Consider the following 22,046-nt stretch of genomic DNA (forward strand, 5'->3'; position numbering starts at 1 on the left):
ATATTCACAAAAGTTTACAATGTTCCTCTCTCTCTCTCATATATATATATATATATATATATATATATATATATATATATATATATGATAGAATACAATAATCCTTAACGTATAAAAGTACCTATATTTACGAAATTGATCCATTAAATCACATCCCAACATCTCGGAATCATCAATACATACCCAATTAATCATCGATTCACCGAAAAAACAGATTTTGATCGTTAATCGGTTAATCTTTTACATTTTTTACTTTTCTTCACGAAACCCGTTTTGAGCGTATTTTGATTTTTTTGAGCGTTTTTGTATTTTTGGCTGAGCGTTTTTGTAATCTGGCTTGAGCTTTTTGGTATTTTGGCTTTGAGCGTTTTGTTTTGCCTTGAGCATGATTCGTGTACGTTTTTGTAATTTAAGGATTATTGTACGATAACCTGACTCTCTCTCTCTCTATATATATATAATTTGGAGGATGTCGGTGAGTCAAAGAAGAAAAACTTAACAACAAAAGTTGACAGAAAGAAAGCAAGTTGGCAAAGTTTATAAAGACAAGAAAGAGAAAACAAGTAGTGAAATCTGTTTATTATTATCCAACCTAAAGAGGATCAAAACTGAGTCAACTCATGCATGCATGCATACATAAATAAAGTTTGAATAATAATCTCAAGGCTATTTGCAAGGTTATAAGTTATAACTAAACAAGATGATGACCACAGGCAACGGTGGCGAACTGTCGGTCCCACCAGGGTTCCGGTTCCATCCGACGGATGAGGAGTTGCTTTATTATTACTTGAGGAAGAAGGTTTCATATGAGCCCATTGATCTTGATGTTATTAGAGAAGTTGATCTCAACAAGCTTGAGCCATGGGATCTCAAAGGTTACACCAAACCCTAACTTTAGTTTGTACAAAACAGTTATTCACAAAATAATTAGACAGCTGTTTTGAACAAAAGAAAGTTAAGTTTTGAAAATTATTGGTTAGAATCGCCGTTTGAATAATATTTAGTAGGGGTGTGTGTGGTGCGGTTCGGTTTGGTTTTTGGCTAAAACTAAACCGAAAACCAAAACTTCGGTTTTTGGAGTTTTTGAAACCGTTTGGTTTCGTTTTTTTTGGTTTCGGCTTTTCAGATTTCGTTTTGGTTTCGGTTTTTTCGGTTCTAGCCATTTGAGCTTGAAAAGTTTAGGTCGAAAAAAAATTGACAAAAAATAATGAATTTAGGTATAAATAATTTTGTTAATAGTAAAATAATAGACTACTATACATTTGATAAAAAAAAAGTTACATATTTATTAAATTTATATAGATTACTTAATATAAAATATATTAAAACAAAAATTTTGGAATTCGGTACGGTTCGTTTTTTTGGGTTTTTTTTACATGCAAAACCAAAACCGAACCGTTAGTGCGGTTTTTACAAAAATATAAAACCAAACCATCGGTTTTTGTTTCGGTTCGGTTTTTTCGGTTTCGGATTGGTTTTTTTGGTTTCTTGCACACCCCGAATATTTAGTCTGTCGATATGACCATTGGGGGAAGGGGGGGGGTTCGAAATTATTGGTCAGAACAGCGGTGTGTCCAATATCTAGACCAGCCATTCTGACCATGGAGGCACGAAAGGTCAAACTTTAATTATTATTTTTGTCAAAACAGTAGTCTGACCTTTATCTGGAAGGTTGTTTGAAACGGTGTGTGCATAGCTGGTCCCAAACTGTTATTCATATTTGACATACTACATGTTTGAATGTAGATAGGTGTAGAATCAGGTCGGGTCCGCAAAACGAATGGTACTTCTTTAGTCACAAGGATAAGAAGTATCCAACCGGAACAAGAACAAACCGAGCCACGGCTGCTGGATTCTGGAAGGCGACCGGGAGAGACAAAGCCATCCATCTAAATAGCAATTCAAAGAGAATTGGGTTGCGGAAGACCCTCGTTTTCTACACGGGTCGGGCCCCACACGGGCAAAAAACCGATTGGATCATGCACGAATATCGCCTAGATGATCAGTACTCTAATGCTACCACACCATCAGAAGTCCAGGTATATAGTTTAACATGTCATGTTATATGATGTTGCACATAATAAGTTAAATGTTTGTTTTGGAATATAATTTCTAATGGTGTGAATAATAAGTTTTTTTAAGTTTTAGCCTAATTACTTTTGATATTTTAAGATGTTACATACATTACATTATTAACTCTAGATAATTAGAAAAATAGTAAAAAAAATCACTTTTTAAACACAAAGAAAAATATTAATTAATTTTATATATTTTTCTTTAGATTTTATCCTTCAGCGTGGAAAATCCGTCAGTTTTCACTGACGGATCACGAGTGAAATTTTTAATTTTATTTTTATTTTACATTTTTTGGAATTTGATATAACGCTGATCCGCCAATCATGAATTTTTCACATCTATTAGTCAATTTTCTAGTAGTGAACGAATAATTGACTAATTTTTAACATTGAACTACTTAATATCGAAAACAGGAAGATGGTTGGGTCGTATGTCGAGTATTCAAGAAACGAAACAATAATCGAAGCCCATATCAAGGAGAAGATCACCACAACCATACTCTTCATACCGAAGACGATCACCATCAATTAGACGATCAAGATAATTTCAACAAGCACGACGAAGGTATGCAAGCTCTACACGGCTACAATTGCAACATTACTAGTAACACATCATTATTCGACGGTTCAATGCATCTTCCTCAACTCCTGACGTCTCCTCACGAACACCCTCCGTATTTTCTACCACAACATCAAAGCCATCAACTCGTCAATAACAACAATAACGACGTGCATTGTTCCAAGAACTTGTTGAGCTTGATGTCAATGAGTCAGGGTGGTTGTGACAAGACACTTTTAGCGAGTGCTAGTAACGTAACTGCAGACTGGTCATTCTTGGACAAACTTCTAGCTATGAACCAACATCACTCGGGGTTTACTTTTAGTCATCATAATCAACAAGGAACATGCGATGATCCTTCATCGTCACAACACTTTGATCATCCGGATGTGAACCCGCAATCTAGTATGTTTCCTTTTCATAACATTGGTTATGAAACAGATGTTTTGAAGTTCCCTAAGTAGAGGAGGCTGCTACATATGTTTTTTTTAAGAAAAGTTATTAAATTTAATGTATTATGAATATTATTATTTATTAGTGTAGTGAACAATGCCTTACATTGCTTGAGTTCTTCTACCTTGGTATGAATCTGTCAAAATCTTTCAATCATATATAGATCATGTGATACATATGCACTCGTCGATCCAGTCAAACCGACCGATGCAATATAATGTTTAGATCTCACTCAGGATACTATTGAACACTTTTTAGATATGATAATATCGAACCGAATCTTTATAAGTTTCGTTTTTTAAAGATTTTTATCAAAACTCATGACCCCAAAAAAATAGTATCATTTTTAAACGACTCGTTCTGAGTCTTCTGACCCATCACCCTATCCGAACCAACCCGGCAACCCGCCAGTTTTGACGTGTTTAGTTGAAATGTAGAAATCCAAACGCAAGTCAATTACTCATTCCAACACGACCTAGGTAACATTTTACCTAAACTAGTCAAAACAGAATGACATTATGTAAGCGAATTGACGATAGTAATAAAGTTGTAAATGGCTACCATTTTTAACAAGTTTTGATGTTTTCATTGTAATCTTAGACGGATCGCCAGACCAACCCCCAACCCAAACGCGAGGTTAATGCTTACGAATTGAATCGACGATCATGCATAATCAGAGTTGGTAATTCATATATATATAAAGAAGGAAATAATCTATCATAATCAAAAACACCACAACCGGCACAACATTTGAACCTACTCAGCTTCTATCTTGTTCACAATGGTTTTTCTTTTTCGTTTCTTATTCTTCTTCAATAATCCTTTTTCGGCTAAACTTTTCATCTTCTGTGCTTTTCTTGTTTTCTCCATCTCGTCAAAACCGCCATCGCTAAATTTCATCTTGGCCACACGTCTCGCATTAAAAATCTACATTTCAAATTTAAGCAAATTGCATAACTTCATTAAGAAAAAATTAAAAAAAAAACTGCTTAAAATTTATTAAAATAAAATATTTCTTACCTGTGTAATATTTTCGAGCACTTCATTCTCTTTGCATTTAAACTCTTCCAACTTTTTCCCAGTTTCATTTTCAATGTCATGAATAAGCTCCACATCATTCTGCCAAAAATTTAATAAATATAAGCCAAATAATATATATATATATATATATATATATATATATATATAAGATTAGGATAATGTGAGAATCATTTTGAAATTGAGAACTTTGACTCGTTGAGAACCATTTTAGACTACAAAAAAAAACTCTTTTAAAAAAAATTATAAAACAAAAAAAATGCGAAAATAAAAAAAGTAAAATAACCAAAAAAAATTATTTTTCATTCCGGTATCAGAAAAAAAATAAAAAAAATATCGGTTTAGCAAAATTATACACATATGTATAATACTTATTTTATTAATTTTATACGTGTTATTCTTTATAACATATGTACAATTAAGATAAATGATAATGTACATATGTGTACATTATGTAAATGGAGATTAAATACAAATATACATATGTGTATAATTAGGTTTTTTTTAATGAAATCGAAATGAAAAATAAATTTTTTTGGTTTTTTTACTTTTTAAAAATTTTCGTTTTTTTTTTTGTTTTATAATTTTTTTAGATATTTTTTAAGAGGTTTTTTTTGTGGCTCAAAATGGTTCTCAAAGTTTTCAATTTCGATAGAATCCTTACCATATATATATATATATATATATATATATATATATATATATATATTCCAATTTCTACCTGTGTGATTAAACTTATTGCTAATCCACCTCTACCAGCTCTAGCTGTACGTCCAACACGATGAACATAATCTCTTGGATATCTGAAAAATAGAATATAGTGTATTATCAACTATTGAATATTAATAATAATTAAAAAAATCTTTGTGAAGTTTACCTTGGTATATCATAATTAATCACGAGATCGACTGTAGGAATATCCAGACCGCGACTAGCAACATCGGTTGCAAGCAAAACCGGCACTTTTCCAGATTTAAATTTATGAAGAGCAGATAGCCTTAAAGATTGTGATTTATGTGAATGCAGTTCTGCGACATCATGATCGAGCTCTTCCATTAATAATCCCAAAAGATGGCAAGTTCTGCACATTAATAAATTAATAAGATAAAGTAAAATATATCATATGTATGATGTAAAAAAGTTCAATCTTGCACACATCTAAGTTGATAAACAAAAAACTCGTTAAGGACACATAACTATTAGAATAAAGTAAAAAAATTTGTGATAAAAGATTGAAAATTAAGGGCGCTTTTGTCATTTTACTATATTCTGGGATTTCTGGCAGGCTATTTAGCCAAATTTAGTGTGGCTTTGTAACCTTTTAGTTTTATTTGGATTTATCTGTAAACAGTTATGTTTGTCTGTTTACGTTCGTGAATCGTTCATTAATATTGTTAACAAACCGACATAGACGAACACAAACACATTCATTTTCTTAACGAACGAGCACAAACAAACAAAATTACCATTCATTTAATTGTTCGTGTTCCATCATTTGTTTGGATGAAGCTAAACAGACGAACAAAAACATGCTTAGTTTGTGTTCGTTTGGTTCATTTACAAGCCTACTGATAAAAGATTTGTAAAATGACAAAAATGCCCCTAAACTTGAAACGCTCTAGTTTAAAAAGTATATAAATGCCCCTCATTCAGCTCAAACAAATCTAAGTAGCTTCAAGAGTATTTTTATAAACTTACAACTCTAGACGTGTTGAGCATTTTGTTCATTTTGGTCATTTTACTATAATTCCGGCAGGTTTTTTTTAGCCAAAATTGGCATAAACGAAACCAGATCGATACTTAAGTGGCTTCCAAAATTGGGCATTTTTGTCATTTTACTACTATCTAGTTTAATCCCTATTTACAATTTAAACGGTTGATAAGTTTACCTGCACTTGGAAACAAAAATGATAGCAGACCGAACGCCCATATCTTCCATTCGTGATAAAATATGAACTAGATAAACATCTTTAACGGATTTTGGAATAAACACATACTGCTGTTTGAGAGTGTCAACTGTTTGAAAGCCTTCATAAGCTTCATAAAAGTACGCTTTATTTGCTGAAACCTCGAGTAATGATTGGAGATTGTCCGTCATTGTTGCAGAAAATAATAGTGTTTGTCTGTTTTTGGGTAAACAGTTGAATACCACTCGTAATTCATCCTCAAAACCGACATCTAGAACTCTATCTGCTTCATCCAACACTAGAAACTGAAAATTCAAATCTCAGTTAATTAAAAGAATAATGTATATAAAATGACAAAAATACCCCAAAAGTTGATTCAAGGATATCTTTCTCATTCTACGGTTTTCATTAACATAAGCGAAACCATATTGTTACTTTAAATATATTTGGAATCCTTGGGTAACAAAAGCTTGCACCGAAACTGTAAAATGACATAAATGCCCCTAGAATGATTCATTAACATTTTTTCATTGGCAAACTTTAAATAATTTGCAAACTGTGACCAAATTTTGCAGCAAAAGTGTAAAATGACAAAAATACCCCTAGTGTTGATTCATGGACTTGTTATCATTCTACAGTTTTTGCATTGGCATAAACAAAACCATACTAATATTTTTAACATTTTGTAATTCTTGAGTGACAAATACTTGTACCGAAAATTTAAAATGACAAAAATAACCCTAGAGTTGATTCATGAACATTTTTTCCAGTCTAAAGTTTTTCACTTTTTCATTGGCATAAAAAAACCATATTAATTACTTTGAATTCTATAATCCATTGGTGACAAAAACAAACTTGCATAGAAACTTTTTAAATGACAAAAATACCCCTGGAGTTGCTTTGTCAACATTTTTTTCATTTCACAGTTTTTCATTGGCATAAACAAAACCATATTAAAACTTCAAATATTATGTAATCCTTGGATGACAACTAAACAATACAAACTCCAAAAAATAAAAAAAAAATCCATACCTTGGTGTTAGAAAACACAGCAGGAATATCAGGATTCTGTTCAATAAGGACTTTAATCCTACCGGGAGTTGCAATCACAACATGAGGCCGTTGCATCAACGTCTGCGCTTGGTTAATCATATCCATCCCGCCAACAATAACCGCACATCTCAAACTCAAGCACGACCCAAGTGCCTTAAACTGTTCCGTCAGCTGGTACGCCAGTTCACGTGTCGGAGTCACTACAAGACAAAACACACCGTACGGGTCCTCAGCGAGACGATGGAGAACAGGTAACGCGAAAGCCGCGGTTTTACCGCTTCCGGTTTGGGCTAACCCTAACACGTCTTCGCCGGCAAGGATACGTGGGATGCAGTGTTGTTGAACGGGTGTCGGTTTTTTCATGCCTAATTCTTTGCAGGTTTTTAGAGCCCAGTCTGAGAGCCCGAGGTCGGCGAAAGTGAGTCGAGTGTTGGTGGTGTTTGATGATGTGTCTTTGGTGAGTTGGGGTTTGTCAGACGTGGTGGTCGTTGTGACGGTGGTGGTGGTGGCGGCGGGCTTAGAAGACGTTCTTCGAGAAAATAAGGGAAAGTTTTCATCGATTAATACTTCTTGTTCAGCCATGGTGAATTCAGTCCTTAATGGGGTTAAATAGACTGCCTCGAATTCGCTTCGAAATTCAGTTACTGAACTTGAACCGAAACGAACCGAATTTTGAGTGTAGGAACACTGAACACCCCTAGTTGGCACAATGCTCTAGAAATCAAAAAACAAACTATTAAACAGAAAGTAACAAACTAAATGAACAAATCATATACAGAAAGTTAAAACCAAATTACTAGATTATGAATTTAAAACTTTACACATTTCTTGGGTTAATTATTCGATTAAATGTTAAATGTCGTAATTTAAAATCTAATTAAAATTTTAAAGTTCTTTTGTAATTGTATTGTGTGTGTGTATACAACTATGTTGGTATAGCTACAAAATAAAATGCATAATTTGAACTCGAATTTCGAATCGAACCAACCTGAAAATCTCAAATACGTATTTGATTCAAATATTAAAAAACCGTATTCGTCAAGGATTTGAACTTCTTTAGTTTTTCAAGTAGGGATTCAAACGAGCCGGGCTGCTCATGAGCTACTCGAGCTCGGATCAAATGATTAATAAAAGGCTCAAAACAAGTCGAGCTTTTTCGAGCCCGAGCCTCAAAATCAAACTCGTTTACTTATCAAGCCCAAGCTCGAGCCTTTTGTATTTATATGTTTTATCTCTTTTGAACTTCAATGTATTAGCTTTATACTGCAAAGTCTAGCTCTAGCTCGAGCTGAGTAGCCCGTTTTCGGTACACACGAGCTCGAGCCGAGCTTAAGCTCGTTAAAAGTTTTCTCAAAATACATAAAAATAATTAAAAACGTATATAATTTAAATAATAATAAACGAGACGAGCCCAAGAAACTCACAACCCGAGCTAGAGCCGAGCTTAGGCTCGTTTAAAGTTTTTCTCAAAAATTTAAAAAATAATTAAAAAACATATATAAATTAATTAATAAATAATAAACGAGCCAAGCCCGAGCTTGAAAAAACAACTCACAAGCCGAGCTCGCGCTTTAGAAATATAAGCTGGAAACGAGCTGAGCTCGGTCTCGACTCATTTCGTTTACAATCATATTTTCGAGTCCGATTCGAATACTTAACAACCCAAATATACATAGTCTTAAGCACTAGTAAACCAACTTATTAGTCTAACAAACAAAATAGTATAATAATAATAACAATAATAATAATAATCTATATACAATTTAATATAATTGATGGTTCAATTAATTAACCAGTAACCTAAAGGATAATTATGTGGTGAAAAACAATAATTTTATAAACTTACCTGAGGGATTGACGGTTGACTGTGGTGGTGACAAATACAAGGTTGCCGGAGACTGGTGGCGGTACGGCGGTGACACGGTGGACAACCGGCGTATGGTTTCACTGTTTGTTGGTTGGTTATGTGCGTAGTTTAGCGATTAGGGGTTATTATGGGTTTTGAGAGTGGGCTTTTGGTTTTAGATATCATAGGGCCTGTTGTAAAAATTTAAAGAGCCCATAAACATTAAGAAACCAATTTATAGAGGTGAAAAAAAAAACCTGAACCTGAAACCGGACCCGATAAAAAACTAGGAACCGGTTTTATACCCGGGTTTTTAATACCCGAACCTTACCCTACCCATAGAGTACGGATAGGGTATGCATTTTAGTACCTGATTTTTACCCGGAAACCCTAACCGGTTCCATACCCGAAACGGGTTTTTCCAATACCTGAAACCGGGTTTATCAAATACCCCATCTATAATTGAAATATACCTGAAAAAGACCCATAAATATCCCTAAAAAGTGCAACCCTTTTTAAAAAAATCCAATCTATACCAAAAAAAAAAAAACTCGAATAAACCCGAAAATATGGTTTTTTCAATACCCAAAAGTAGGTATTCAAATAACCGCTTTTAGAATACTCAGTTATATACCCGACCCGAACCTGATACATAGGATATGGTTTTTAGAGACATTACCCGGGCCCGATTATTGCCAATACCTTATTATACAATACCCGGTTCCATACCCGAAATCGAGTATTTGGAAAACCCGATTTGTACACCTCTACCAATTTATATGAATCATAATTCGTAACCGTTTAACCGAAGCGAAAGTGAAAGTGGCTGTTAGTTGGTAAAATATAAACCGGTTAGTAATCGATTGAAAGTGATGGTTTGGAGTCGGATTGGACTTTTGAGATAGGAACCGAAAGCGGTTAATCGATCATTGGTTAATATGGTTAATCTTAACAAGGTTAATTATAATAGGTTATTACCGGATAGCCGATTAATATACGAACCGAATTGATTTTACAAATTAGAGATTTTTCATGCAAAAACCGGTTACGAACTGTAGCCCACTGTTTGGAATAACTGGTTTTGACGCTTTGACCAATAACCGGTTACAGTTAGTAACAAATATTTCAAAAACCAATTAAACTGGTATTTGGACCTCCAACCATACTTTCTTACATTTCACGTATTAAAATTTGTCGAGTGTAACATTATTGTATGGTTTTAGTTCACAATGATTGACAAAAAGAAATTAGATCCCTACGATAGGTACACACACCTTACTAAGGTCTCCGGTTCCATAGTTATTTTATTTATTTACAACAACGCTCTTTATTGTCTTTACTTTCAAAATATTATCTTTAACGATCTTTTAAGCTAGATTTTTCTAAAAGTAGATATAACTCAAATTGGGAGATTGTGTGTGTGTGTTGGGGGGGGGGGGGGGGGGGGTATTTTTATTGGAGTTCATTTACCTGTAAAAGGTGCATGATAGTGTTCTTCGTATATTGATTTAAGACGCCCATTAGGCATTAGATAAGAGGGGCTCCCGAGAGGGTGGTATATAGCTACTACATTCATGGACATGTATGATGGGGGCTAAACCAATTGTTTGTGTGACAACGGGGTATTATTAGTTCGCACTTCGCACCCCTTATATTACTACTATTATAAAGTGTGAATAACGTCAACTCCATTCATTTTTATCTACGTTTTCCTTAACGCTCATTTTCATAGCACCGTGATGTTTTTTTTATTAAAATTACGAATATAGCATAACATGATACTTACTTTTATCTATATTTATTATAAACATTAATAAATATTTAGCCATTGTAACACGCGAACACAACCCACTAGTTTCTACGTAAATTGTGCATTTAACTCTTAGTTGTGTTTGTTTTTATACGTACTATGATTACGTGGCATTTCTTATAATTCTTTAACGGGTAAATTCATTTTGTCTAAATAAAACATGAAAATTGCATATATCGTCATTTTATTAAAGTTATTAAAGTAAACTAAGGATATACCAATGTATAGAGAATATTCTTAATTGTTTAGCTTGAATAACAAGCGCATATGTTTTTGGGGTCCAATTGTCCAAAAGTATTCCGTTTCCTTTCATACTATTTTTAATTTTTAAAATTTAAAATTTAAAAACTTAGAGTGTTTCTTATTCTAATTTGACTTAAAAGTAATATTTTTAAACATGTAAATGAACCGGGCGAACAAGAATATCAGTAAATTTGTGTTTATTTGTTTGTTTAACTTTAACAAAACATGAACAATTAACTGAACGAATTTTCTTGTTATGTCTATTCGTTAAAAAAAATAAGCATGTTCGTTAACGTTCTAAATTAACAATTCATGAACATAAACGAACACAAAAGATTGAACATAAATGAAATATAAAGGAACATAAACGAATAATCATAAAACTATAAAATTATAGTTGAATAGCTTAACCAATATTAACGAGCATAAATGCATACTCACAAACGTCGAAAAAAGAACGAAACATGTGTTGATATTCATTTGTGCAATTATACAAACAAATCTTGTATTCAAGTTCATTTATTAAATAAACGAATTTCCAGCCATACAACTTTTGAACAACTCGTTGAACATCCAGTTCTTCCATGTCTAAATACTAAATTATATTGCTAAATAAAGGCGGGCAAAAAACCCAACCCATCCGTTCCACAGGTACAAACCATGTTTCAGTTTCACAAAAAAAATCCATACCCAGACTCGAAACCGAACCAGACCCACTAGTCACTACAACCAGTTTCATCTCTACCGGTCAAAACCCGCCCCCACCAAATCCCGTAAATACCCGACCATACCGAGAACCAATTCCTGGTTCCCGAAAAACCCCGATTTGCCCACTCAAAACTGGTTTGGGTTGAAACCGGTTCGGTTTTGTTCATAATAGTCAAAACCGATTTATAATCGGTTTCGGTTCGCGTTAAAACCGGTTTTTACCATGTTACGATCGGTTTCGGTTTGGGTTTTGCCCGGTTTTGGTTCGGTTAACCGGTCTGAATCTACGGTTTCATTTGATTCCAAACTGGTTTATACATAATCAACTTCAAACCGGTTCGGTTTCAATTCGATTTTCAAGTCGGTTTGATATATATATATATATATATATATGTATATATATTTACCCACCTCTCGTCTAGAATGCCAAAAGAAGAAAGTAAAAATGAGCAAAAGAAGAAAAGTAAAAATCAGTCAAAAGATATAAAATCTTGTGGGCTGTGAAAAACAAACCAAGCCCACCGTGTCGTGCAGACAAAGCCGAATACTCATTTCTCCTTTACAATTACCAAACCAACTGCTGCTAGCTAGGGTTTACCTTCTCGATCGATCCTTCCGCTTCAATCACCATCGTAAGTCAATAATAATAATAATAAGCTCAACTGATTTCAGTTATCTGATCTTAATTATTAATTATCATTACTTACAGTGAATTTGAAGTTGAAATGGCGAGTAAGAAGAGTGTGAGCAGTTTAACAGAATCAGATCTGAAAGGTAAAAAGGTGTTCGTTAGAGTTGATCTGAACGTGCCGTTGGATGATAGCTTTAACATCACTGATGATACTCGTATTCGTGCTGCCGTTCCTACCGTTAAGTACTTGTTAGCTCATGGCGCTAGAGTCATCCTCTCTTCGCATCTGGTATTGTTATTATTATTATTATTATTATTATTTTCATTTCTTCATTTGCAATTATATTATTAGATCTAATCACAGATGATTGATTGTTAGATAGTTGACTAACTGTGCACTTATTATTATTACTAGGTTAATGACCCTTGTTCAACACGGGTTGAAATAAATAAATTTATTCAAACAACTACACAAAGTGTAATATGTGTTCTAGATTTTATTTAAAGATGTATCATATTGTAGAATAAATTGCACATTACACAAATATAAAAATAACAATTACATGTTAAAAGTTTCACAAAGCCATCAATATTTATTTATATACAACATTTGTAGTTTAATTTATAAGTTTACCCTCTCAATAAAAAATTCATAGTTTCACTCAGTGTCTGATTTAACTATACAAACCCACACTAAAAACAGGTTATATAAGAAACAAAAAACCCCTGGTTGTAGGTTACGAAATGTTTGTGCCACTGCGCTAACATAAAAAATTTACATACAATGCATAAGGCTGTAGGGTAAATCTGGATAAAATTAGCAAGTAATGTTGACCTTTGTTATTCAAGTCATGAGAGTAAATAAACAGAGAGTTTTAAAAAGAAAACTAATTGGTCTATGGACACAAATTGGCAAATTGCATACTTGTTCTTTTTATAACAAAATGTTACCATTGGTTAGTATTAGAGGGACTAAGTGCAATACCAAAATGATGCATTGCATAATTTCCTGAAGCAAGTTAAGAAACTCAAGGTATAAACCTGAAAGTATATCCTCCAATAGCGCTTAAAAAACTTGCATTGTGTTCAATAATTATTCACAATCTAAAACCAAAAATCATGAATGGCAGCACCATTTAATTAAAAAGTTAAAAGCTTGTACACAAAGAAGTTACAAAATTCCAGGCTATACTTGTCATGCCCCTATTATTTAACATCATGCGGTTAGTCTAGCGTTTCTGCATCTGTGTTTGGTTAACCTGAATGTGAAAAATGACATGTTATATCTGTAAATGGGTATAACAGGTCAAATGTTTCTGAAATAAAATAAAGGGAGAAGTTTGGGTTATGTTATATCTCTAAACGGGTCAAACGAACGAAAGTTGACCAAAATGGATTTTTTTACGCATAAAACCCCTCTTAACAATTGAAACAAAATATTCGATACACCCATTTTTCCACCTCTATATTGAGTTGATCAAAATAATAATGACTGAAAAGCTAATCATGCAATATATCAGGTTAACAATCAGTTGACGATGAATTCATGCAAGTACCTTGAAATTAGGCACTCGTATTGCTTGGATAACTGTGATTATCAGCGCGATGCCCTGGTTAAAAATGAACACAAAGTGAGTTGTTTTTTTGTACTTGTGTGTATCATTTATGTACACTAAAAAGCCAAAAAAAAGTAATTAAATAAGAAAAAGTGATCTTACAAGTATGTATTGATCAATCCAGGCAGAGGAAATTATGCCCGACACTTACCACACAACATCAAATGCTTACATGATAGAGAGACACCTATGGTCAAATATGACACAACACCTAAAAATGGAACCTTGATGAATGTTTGTGAAGAATGTACAAACCATCCAAAACGACAAGATTTGTTGTTAGTTTAGACTATAGACTTATTTGGTCATAATCTATCATTAATTAATAATACTGTCAACAGAGTCACCATTATCTTATCTGTTAATGTTCTGTTATAGCTACCACAACCTCCATTGATACTATAACTAATAATAGCTTTACATGTTTGTCATTAAAATTAACTTTTTGTGAATGATTTGAAATAAGTAATAGTTTCCCTTTAAACCACTTTTTACATGTTCGATTAAGTAACTAAATTCCAGTATTCCACTAAATAACATATCATCATAATAGGACATGTGGCACAACATCTTATTGTTTGCTACGATCAATTTTGGATTACTTGTAAGCAATCATACTACTGTTTTTAAAATTATATAAAACTGACAAACAAGAAGCGGATCTACATTAGTCCCATGCTTCTTAAATTCAAACAAAATTGAACTGTGTGCATCTTATTCCATAAAATTGCGAGTTAAATTACATACCTTCCATATTGTGAATCCTTGGATGATTAATCACGGGCTGTTATTACGAATTTTGAAATTAAATTCGCCGAAGAATATGTATTAGGAGCGGATGAACCCTAATTCTGAAAAATGCCGCTGGAGAATAGGAATGTTGGTAGAATTAATCACCCGTGGAAAATATACTATAGGCAGGAAAATAAAATTAAGGATGATTGTGAACAGGACAGCTGTCTCATATGGTTTTCCTTTATTATAGAGGTTAGATTATTATCATTATTATTATTATTATTATTATTATTATTCATTTGTTCATTTGTAAGTTATTGTTTCATATTATGAGATCTAATTACAGATGATTGATTGTTAGATAGTTGTGACTGTAGTTGACTAACTGTGCATTTAGTTTGATTAAGCTCGGGCATGGCGTGTCTATTATTTATTAATTAATAATTAATGTGTACTTAGAGAGTGTTAGACTGTGACTGTGCACTTAATTCGATTTTGATTTCTTCGTTTGTTTTGACCTAGGGCGCAAGAGTTATCCTCTCTTCGCATCTGGTATTGTTATTATTGTTGTCGTTATTATTATTATTCATTCGTCGATTTGTAAACTCAGACCCTACCATAGCTTTGCTATTGGTGGGATATACTGAGTACGATGATGATGATTTGTCTATTTGTAAAGTTATGTTTATTATAACTTACTGTTAGATATAAATATGGATTATGATTTTGTTTAGATAGTTAAGAGTGATATTGTGCAATTAATTCAGTATCGATTTCGTATGTATTGATCTAGTCATAGAAGTGCAAACTCTAGACTACTTGTTTTGACTTACTCGACCTCGATTTTCGAGTTGTTTTTCTAAAGCTAGAGTTTGGCTCGGCTCTTGAGCCGTTTTTTAAGTGTTGGCTCCCACCTTGTTTATCATATGTTAGTTAATGTTTGTATATACATTTTTAGTTATATTTTGAGAAGAAACTTTAAATGAGCCTAAGTTCGGCTTGAGCTTGTGTAGTATTTTAAACAATCCAAAGCTGGATAATTGATTGTAATTGCGCCCGATCTCGGCTCGTTTCGAGCGTTTTTTCAAGTTTGGGTTTGGCTTGTTTATTATATATTAAATTAAGTAATTATTAATGTAAATACATTAAATTAAAAATACATTTTTTGTTATGTTTTGTGAAAGACGTTAAACAAGTTTAAGTTTGACTTGTGCTCGGCAGTGTGGTGTAAAATTGATACATAGAAGTCGAGGTAAAACTTAAAATGCACAACGCTTGTAGCCTAAACAAGCTTCCTATACAAGACTCGAGCCCAAGCTTTAAAGAAGCTTGACTCGTTTCGAGCTTCTTATTAGCTTGCTAGCAGCGAGCAGCGAGCCTTGTTTGTACCATTAGTCATAGATTTTGTTCCTTAGATGATTAATTGTAACTTTGCGCGTTCTCAATGTTTTGATATTTGATAGATTAAATCTTTAAATTTATACAATAGAGATCTCTACTGTTATAACCGAAAACCAAATCCTTATGGTTAAGGGGTGTGCACTGAGCAGTAACCGAAAACCAAATCGTTAACTGAACAACTTAACGGAAATTAACCTTAACCGACAAAACCAATCAGTTATGGTTAAGTGGATCTGATTACTCGACCATGAGGTTATGGTTACGGTTAATGTGTCTTTATTAACTGAAACTGAAACTGAACTGAACCTTTTATGTTTGTGTACTTTTAAGTTTTATTCCTCAATTTTCATCTTTTATATCTCCATTTCCAGCTTTAAGCATTTACATTATGCTGCAAATGTCTATACTCAAGCTTTTAATTGTGCTTGCTTGGAACATCTTAACCAAAACAAAGGAAAACATTACTAAAATATTACATTGGACAATTTACTGTCCTTAACCGAAACTGACCTATGGTTAACAGAGCATTTGATTATGGTTATGGTTAAGCAATTTTCCATAACCAAATTCAGTTATGGCTAACACTGTTACCTGGTGTTTGGATGAAGAAATATATATTCATTTAATATTCAAATCGACATTTTTGTTTGATTCAATGTCACAAGTTTAACCTCATCATATGTTGAAATAGTTTGGTTTCTGTAAGCTGATTATCTGTTAACTTCTGTATTTGTTGTTTATAGGGACGACCAAAGGGTGTCACACCAAAGTTCAGCTTGAAGCCACTAGTTCCAAGACTCTCAGTACTCCTTGGACTTGAGGTTTGTTCATCACTTCATCTATGCGTTTCAATTTACAGATTTCATGTTTTATGCCATCACAAGTGTTGCTTAAAGTGTTTATATTTGGACCTTTGGTTGTAATATTAACAGGTCAAGATGGCAGATGACTGCATTGGCCCAGAAGTCGAGAAACTGGTTGCTGAAATCCCAGAAGGTGGCGTTCTACTTCTCGAAAACGTGAGGTTCTACAAAGAAGAAGAGAAAAACGACCCAGAGTTCGCGAAAAAGTTAGCATCTTTGGCTGACCTGTATGTCAATGATGCATTCGGCACTGCACACAGAGCACACGCTTCAACCGAAGGTGTTGCGAAACACTTAAAGCCTTCGGTTGCTGGTTTCCTTATGCAAAAGGAGCTTGATTACCTAGTTGGAGCTGTATCAAATCCTAAGAAACCATTTGCTGCAATTGTTGGTGGATCCAAGGTGTCCAGCAAAATCGGTGTAATCGAGTCGTTGTTAGAGAAGGTTGATATTCTTGTTCTTGGTGGAGGAATGATCTTTACTTTTTATAAAGCACAAGGGCTCGCTGTCGGTTCTTCACTTGTTGAAGAAGATAAACTTGATCTCGCAACAACCCTTCTTGAAAAGGCTAAGTCTAAAGGAGTGTCTCTTTTGCTTCCGTCTGATGTTGTTATTGCTGACAAGTTTGCTGCTGATGCAAACAGCAAGGTTAGTTTTAGTCTTTATCTTTTGTTGATAATCTTTTAAGGGCAAAATACTATATTTTGCTTAATAATTCTTTGCAAATTAAAAACCATCGTACTTTTTTATTTTTATTTTTACCTTAAGTCTTTGACAAATTCTTGCAAATTCTAAGTTTGAACAAAAATGTGAATATTTTCGTTTATTATACCATGCGAAAAAAGAGTTGAAATGAATTAATGAATAAAATTGTTACGTGGTTCGTTAATTCAATAAGTTGATGAGCATGACGTAACTCGTATTTAAATAAAAAATATAAATTTAAAATCATTAAAGAGTCATAAACAAATATCGAATAATGTTTTGATGATTTTATCCGATTATAATTAAGAGATCTTTTGTTCTTCTCAAATTTATAATGTTAAGGGACTTTATGATAACAGGCAAAAGTATGTTGTTTTTAATGGGTCTCGGTTTTCCTATATATGAACTATATGTTATAGTTGAATATATTTTACAGATTGTTCCAGCATCTAGTATTCCAGATGGATGGATGGGATTGGATATCGGACCAGATTCCATTAAGTCATTTAGCGAAGCTTTGGATACCACCAAAACCGTTATATGGAATGGACCCATGGGCGTGTTTGAGTTTGATAAGTTTGCTGTCGGCACTGAGGTATGTACATACTACAAACATAACTTATAACTTTGATGAAACCGTACGTGTTACACTTAAACGTTTAAATGATTGAAATTTGAGTCTTTAACTTATATGTAAATTCAGGCGATAGCAAAGAAGTTGGCTGAGCTAAGTGGGAAAGGCGTGACGACCATCATTGGAGGCGGTGATTCTGTTGCAGCGGTTGAGAAAGTTGGGCTTGCTGATAAGATGAGTCACATATCGACTGGTGGTGGTGCTAGTTTGGAGCTTCTTGAAGGTAAGCCACTTCCCGGTGTGCTTGCTTTGGATGATGCTTGAGCCGGTGTGTGTTAACTCGGACTTGGTTTAGGGTCTTGGTTCGGATTTGAAATTAATAAGTGGTTGTTTTTGTCAAAGCCCTTATGTGGCTAGCTTTTGAGTTTTGAGCATTTGATCAGTGGTTTTGAAACTATTAACTACATGTTATTATGTTGCATAGTTTTGTGTAACTAGTGAAGTGACTGTCTTTGGGGTTACTTTTTATTATTTACTGCTCTTAAAACATGGTGTCATTTAAGAGGTGTAAACCAAGCGTAGTGTAGATGTGCACATCCGAAACCGGTTCAAATGTGATTTGACTATGCAAGTTTTAGAGACTTGTTTCTAAACTGATTCGATTTGGGCCAAACTGGTTTTGACTTCATTTGACTTGATCATATTTTTTTTTTCCAAGTTGGTTATTTTTGGCCTAAAAACCGGTATTTTGTGCAACTAAAGTAGCGTGCTATTTGTGATAAAGTTTTTAGACGTTTGAAATAAATAGTTTAAACAAGTTTAAGTTGTTTAGTTTTTGTTTATTGCTCATTAGATCGACTAAGTAGCATGATTTGTTAACGTGTTAACAATGCCCAATTGAGCGTTGGTACTGGTATCACTATCTTCAATCACTAAATCAATCAAGATGGATTCAAAAACAATAAACATATGAGCAAATTATTGTAATGTGTCCGGATCAGTTTTGGCGGGTAAGACCCACTTGATCACCCATTGTAGGGCTTCATAAGCTGATATGGCCCAGCCTTATCGCCACACCCACCGGGTGGAAGCGTTAAGGCCCACGCGATACAGTAGGGGCTTCAACACATTAACATGGCGACAGGGGAGAAAAGGGACAAAATGGTGGGGTCCAAGTGCTTTAACAAGAAATTGGTAGGGCTTTAACGTGGTAACGAGACGCTAAACCATAACACAGTGTTAAAGGGGGAATGTTTTAATGTGACGTGATGCTATAACTTGAGGTTTAAGGTCCATCCACAACAACCAGCCAAGAGCATCATCCACAACGAGCTTGGTTCCCTAGATCCTCTATGTGGCAATGGGTAAACTTGGAAGACACAAACTCCATTTGTGGAGTGAAGCTTTTGGATGGGAAGTCTGGTTCTACAAACTTGCAACAGAAGGGTGATGTTGCACCCCCTCTCATATGCACACACATATGTGTGTGTATGTATATACATTTAATGTCTTTAATGGAATTTGTGTAGGTTTGCTATGAATGTAAATGAGTTTTTCTAGAAAAGTTAAGAAATTTGATATTATAGTTTAGAGTAAACTGTCATTTTCGTCATCGTGGTTTAACAAATAATGCGAATTTAGTTCAAAAATATTATTTTTTGCATATGAACCCTCCATATTTCCCAATACTTGCCAATTGCATCCAAATCACTAACCTCGTTAAATTTAATCGTTAAGTCAAATGTGTACATATCTTTTCACTCTTTCTTTATTATAATACTTATTTCGGTGAACTGCAGTTTTGTCCCCGTGGTTTGTCTAAATCTACGGTTTTAGTCTAGTAGTTTCAAATTTACAATTTTCGTCTCTATGGTTTTATTTCACTTGCAATTAAACCCGAATTCACTAATCTCAGAACATTTCAGGGTCGGTACCTAACTGAACGTTTCAATAACGAAAAGAAGTACCAAGCATTTCAATCTTTCTGGATCAAAATTTCCAAGATCAGTACCAGTACCAATATCGGTTGTAGTTTCGTACCAAGGATTTCTAAAACGACTGTTTCATAACTTAAAAAAGTCTAAACCAACAATTTCTTTGAAGTAATGTACTTCCGCCACGTGTCCTCTACTTATCTCCAAAAGATAAGATATTATTCTCATCTCCAAGTTCATTCACTGATTTCTTAATCCATTTGTCATCCAAAAACACACTCTTCATCTTCACAAGCAAACTCATTTCTTTTCAAAATCCTCTCAAAACCAAAATGGCCGCAACAGCAGCAGCCGCTCTCCAACAAACCCCAATCACATTTCAGTCGCTCCGCGTAACTTCCGTCAAGCCAGTAACCCTCTCATTTTCCGGCGGTTTGCGCCTCCGCAGCCTCAAACTCGCCGGAAATCCACGCCGCCGTTGCCGTAACAACGGCGGCGTGAGAATGGCGGATTCCGCCGCCGGAAGTTACGCGGCAGCTCTAGCGGAGGTAGCGGTCGCTAACGGGACGTTAGAGGCCACGGTAAAAGACCTGGACTCCCTCGAGAAGTTGTTCTCGGACGCAACAACTTTAAACTACTTCGTTAGCCCCGTCGTAAGCCTCGAGCAGAAGCGCGAGCTTGTCGACGCGATTACGAAGTCAGGGAAGTTGCAGACGCACGTCTGCAACTTCCTAAACGTATTAATTGAAAGCAAACGCATTGATCTTATCAAGGACATAATAAACGAGTTTGAATTGGTGTACAATAAGTTAACCGAGACCGAGTTAGCGGTTGTTTCGTCTGTGGTGCCTTTGGAGGAGCAGCATTTGGCGCAGATAGCGAAACAAGTGCAGAAGCTGACCGGGGCAAAGAATGTGAGGGTGAAGACGGTGATTGATGAGTCGTTGGTGGCCGGTTTTACAATCAGGTATGGGAGTTCGGGTTCGAAGCTGATAGATATGAGTGTGAAGAAGCAATTGGAGGAGATTGCTACACAGCTTGAGATTGGGGATATTTCACTTGCTGTATGAAACTGTTAATTTCAGTTTTTATGATTGGTATAATAATTTGTTTTATGAATATATATATATATAATTTTGGGGAGAATTGTAATTATGTTTTTGTTATGAGACATTACATTACAATAATTTGCTCATAATGTTTATTGTTTCTGAATCCATCCATCTTGATTGATCTGTTGCTCGCTTACCCATTATCCAGATGTAGCTCGGTTTGTATGATCTGATATAATAAATGACAAGTTATTCGACTTATTGTTCGTTGAAACAAATATTGTGTTCGTTGTGTTCATATATTTCATCCGAAAGTGTTCGTTGTCTTATGGATATACATCATGATCAAGAACACGAAGGAAAGTGCACATTACATAGTACGTTATAGTGCGTTACAAAATCTGAACGATAGGATAAACGATAACATCCTAACCACCGTAAAAGCTCCCAACATTGTACAAATCATGGTACTTGAAAACATTCGATGCAACCAACCAAAGAAGTTGTTTTGAGTTTCGGTTATTGTAACTTGTAAGTGTTGTGTGTCAATTAACACCTCCATTTTACCCATACCAAAACGTAGACAAAATCCTCGAAAATGAACGTTTGATTAACAACTAAGGTCATGATAATGGCTCGGGTCCTTTCTACGGTGTAGAGATACTTATTAGACGTTAGGGCTCCTTGTTTGTTCATTAGAGGTAGTAGAGAGTTGTTAGTAACGATTCAGTAAGAACAAATGGCAATAAAAGATCGGTCGAGTGTTGTGTTTCTTGTGGCGTTTAATTAGGCAATTCTACTGTAAGAACATAAACGAGAAGTGTCAAATTTTAGTTTGATTCT

At 34.4% G+C, this 22,046-nt stretch overlaps 4 protein-coding genes across 4 annotated transcripts; 3 read left to right on the top strand and 1 right to left on the bottom strand.

The window, feature by feature from the left end:
• Positions 1 to 695: 695 nt before the first annotated feature.
• On the top strand, positions 696 to 3,152 carry LOC143601396 (protein SOMBRERO-like). Its single transcript, XM_077078820.1, has 3 exons — positions 696 to 875; positions 1,747 to 2,039; positions 2,490 to 3,152. The coding sequence occupies exons 1-3, from the start codon at positions 701 to 703 to the stop codon at positions 3,096 to 3,098; spliced, it is 1,077 nt and encodes a 358-aa protein (XP_076934935.1). The 5' UTR covers positions 696 to 700; the 3' UTR covers positions 3,099 to 3,152.
• A 632-nt stretch (positions 3,153 to 3,784) lies between these two features.
• LOC143601397 (DEAD-box ATP-dependent RNA helicase 36-like) lies at positions 3,785 to 7,771 on the bottom strand. Its single transcript, XM_077078821.1, has 6 exons — positions 7,065 to 7,771; positions 6,015 to 6,337; positions 5,003 to 5,206; positions 4,847 to 4,928; positions 4,108 to 4,206; positions 3,785 to 4,014 (listed from the first exon to the last, which is right to left on the bottom strand). Exons 1-6 carry the CDS (start codon positions 7,665 to 7,667, stop codon positions 3,844 to 3,846), a joined length of 1,482 nt encoding a protein of 493 aa, XP_076934936.1. The 5' UTR covers positions 7,668 to 7,771; the 3' UTR covers positions 3,785 to 3,843.
• Positions 7,772 to 12,304: 4,533 nt separating this feature from the next.
• On the top strand, positions 12,305 to 18,678 carry LOC143601402 (phosphoglycerate kinase, cytosolic-like). Its single transcript, XM_077078824.1, has 6 exons — positions 12,305 to 12,324; positions 12,402 to 12,612; positions 16,819 to 16,896; positions 17,008 to 17,586; positions 18,080 to 18,238; positions 18,347 to 18,678. The coding sequence occupies exons 2-6, from the start codon at positions 12,418 to 12,420 to the stop codon at positions 18,539 to 18,541; spliced, it is 1,206 nt and encodes a 401-aa protein (XP_076934939.1). The 5' UTR covers positions 12,305 to 12,324; positions 12,402 to 12,417; the 3' UTR covers positions 18,542 to 18,678.
• Positions 18,679 to 20,483: 1,805 nt separating this feature from the next.
• On the top strand, positions 20,484 to 21,228 carry LOC143601398 (ATP synthase delta chain, chloroplastic-like). The gene has a single exon (XM_077078822.1). It carries the CDS (start codon positions 20,484 to 20,486, stop codon positions 21,219 to 21,221), a length of 738 nt encoding a protein of 245 aa, XP_076934937.1. The 3' UTR covers positions 21,222 to 21,228.
• The last annotated feature ends 818 nt before the right edge of the window (positions 21,229 to 22,046 follow it).

The sequence above is a fragment of the Bidens hawaiensis genome, unplaced genomic scaffold, assembly GCF_021521415.1.
Source record: "Bidens hawaiensis isolate Kalapana, Puna unplaced genomic scaffold, B.hawaiensis_p1.1 tig00056189_1, whole genome shotgun sequence".
Lineage (NCBI taxonomy): Eukaryota > Viridiplantae > Streptophyta > Magnoliopsida > Asterales > Asteraceae > Bidens > Bidens hawaiensis.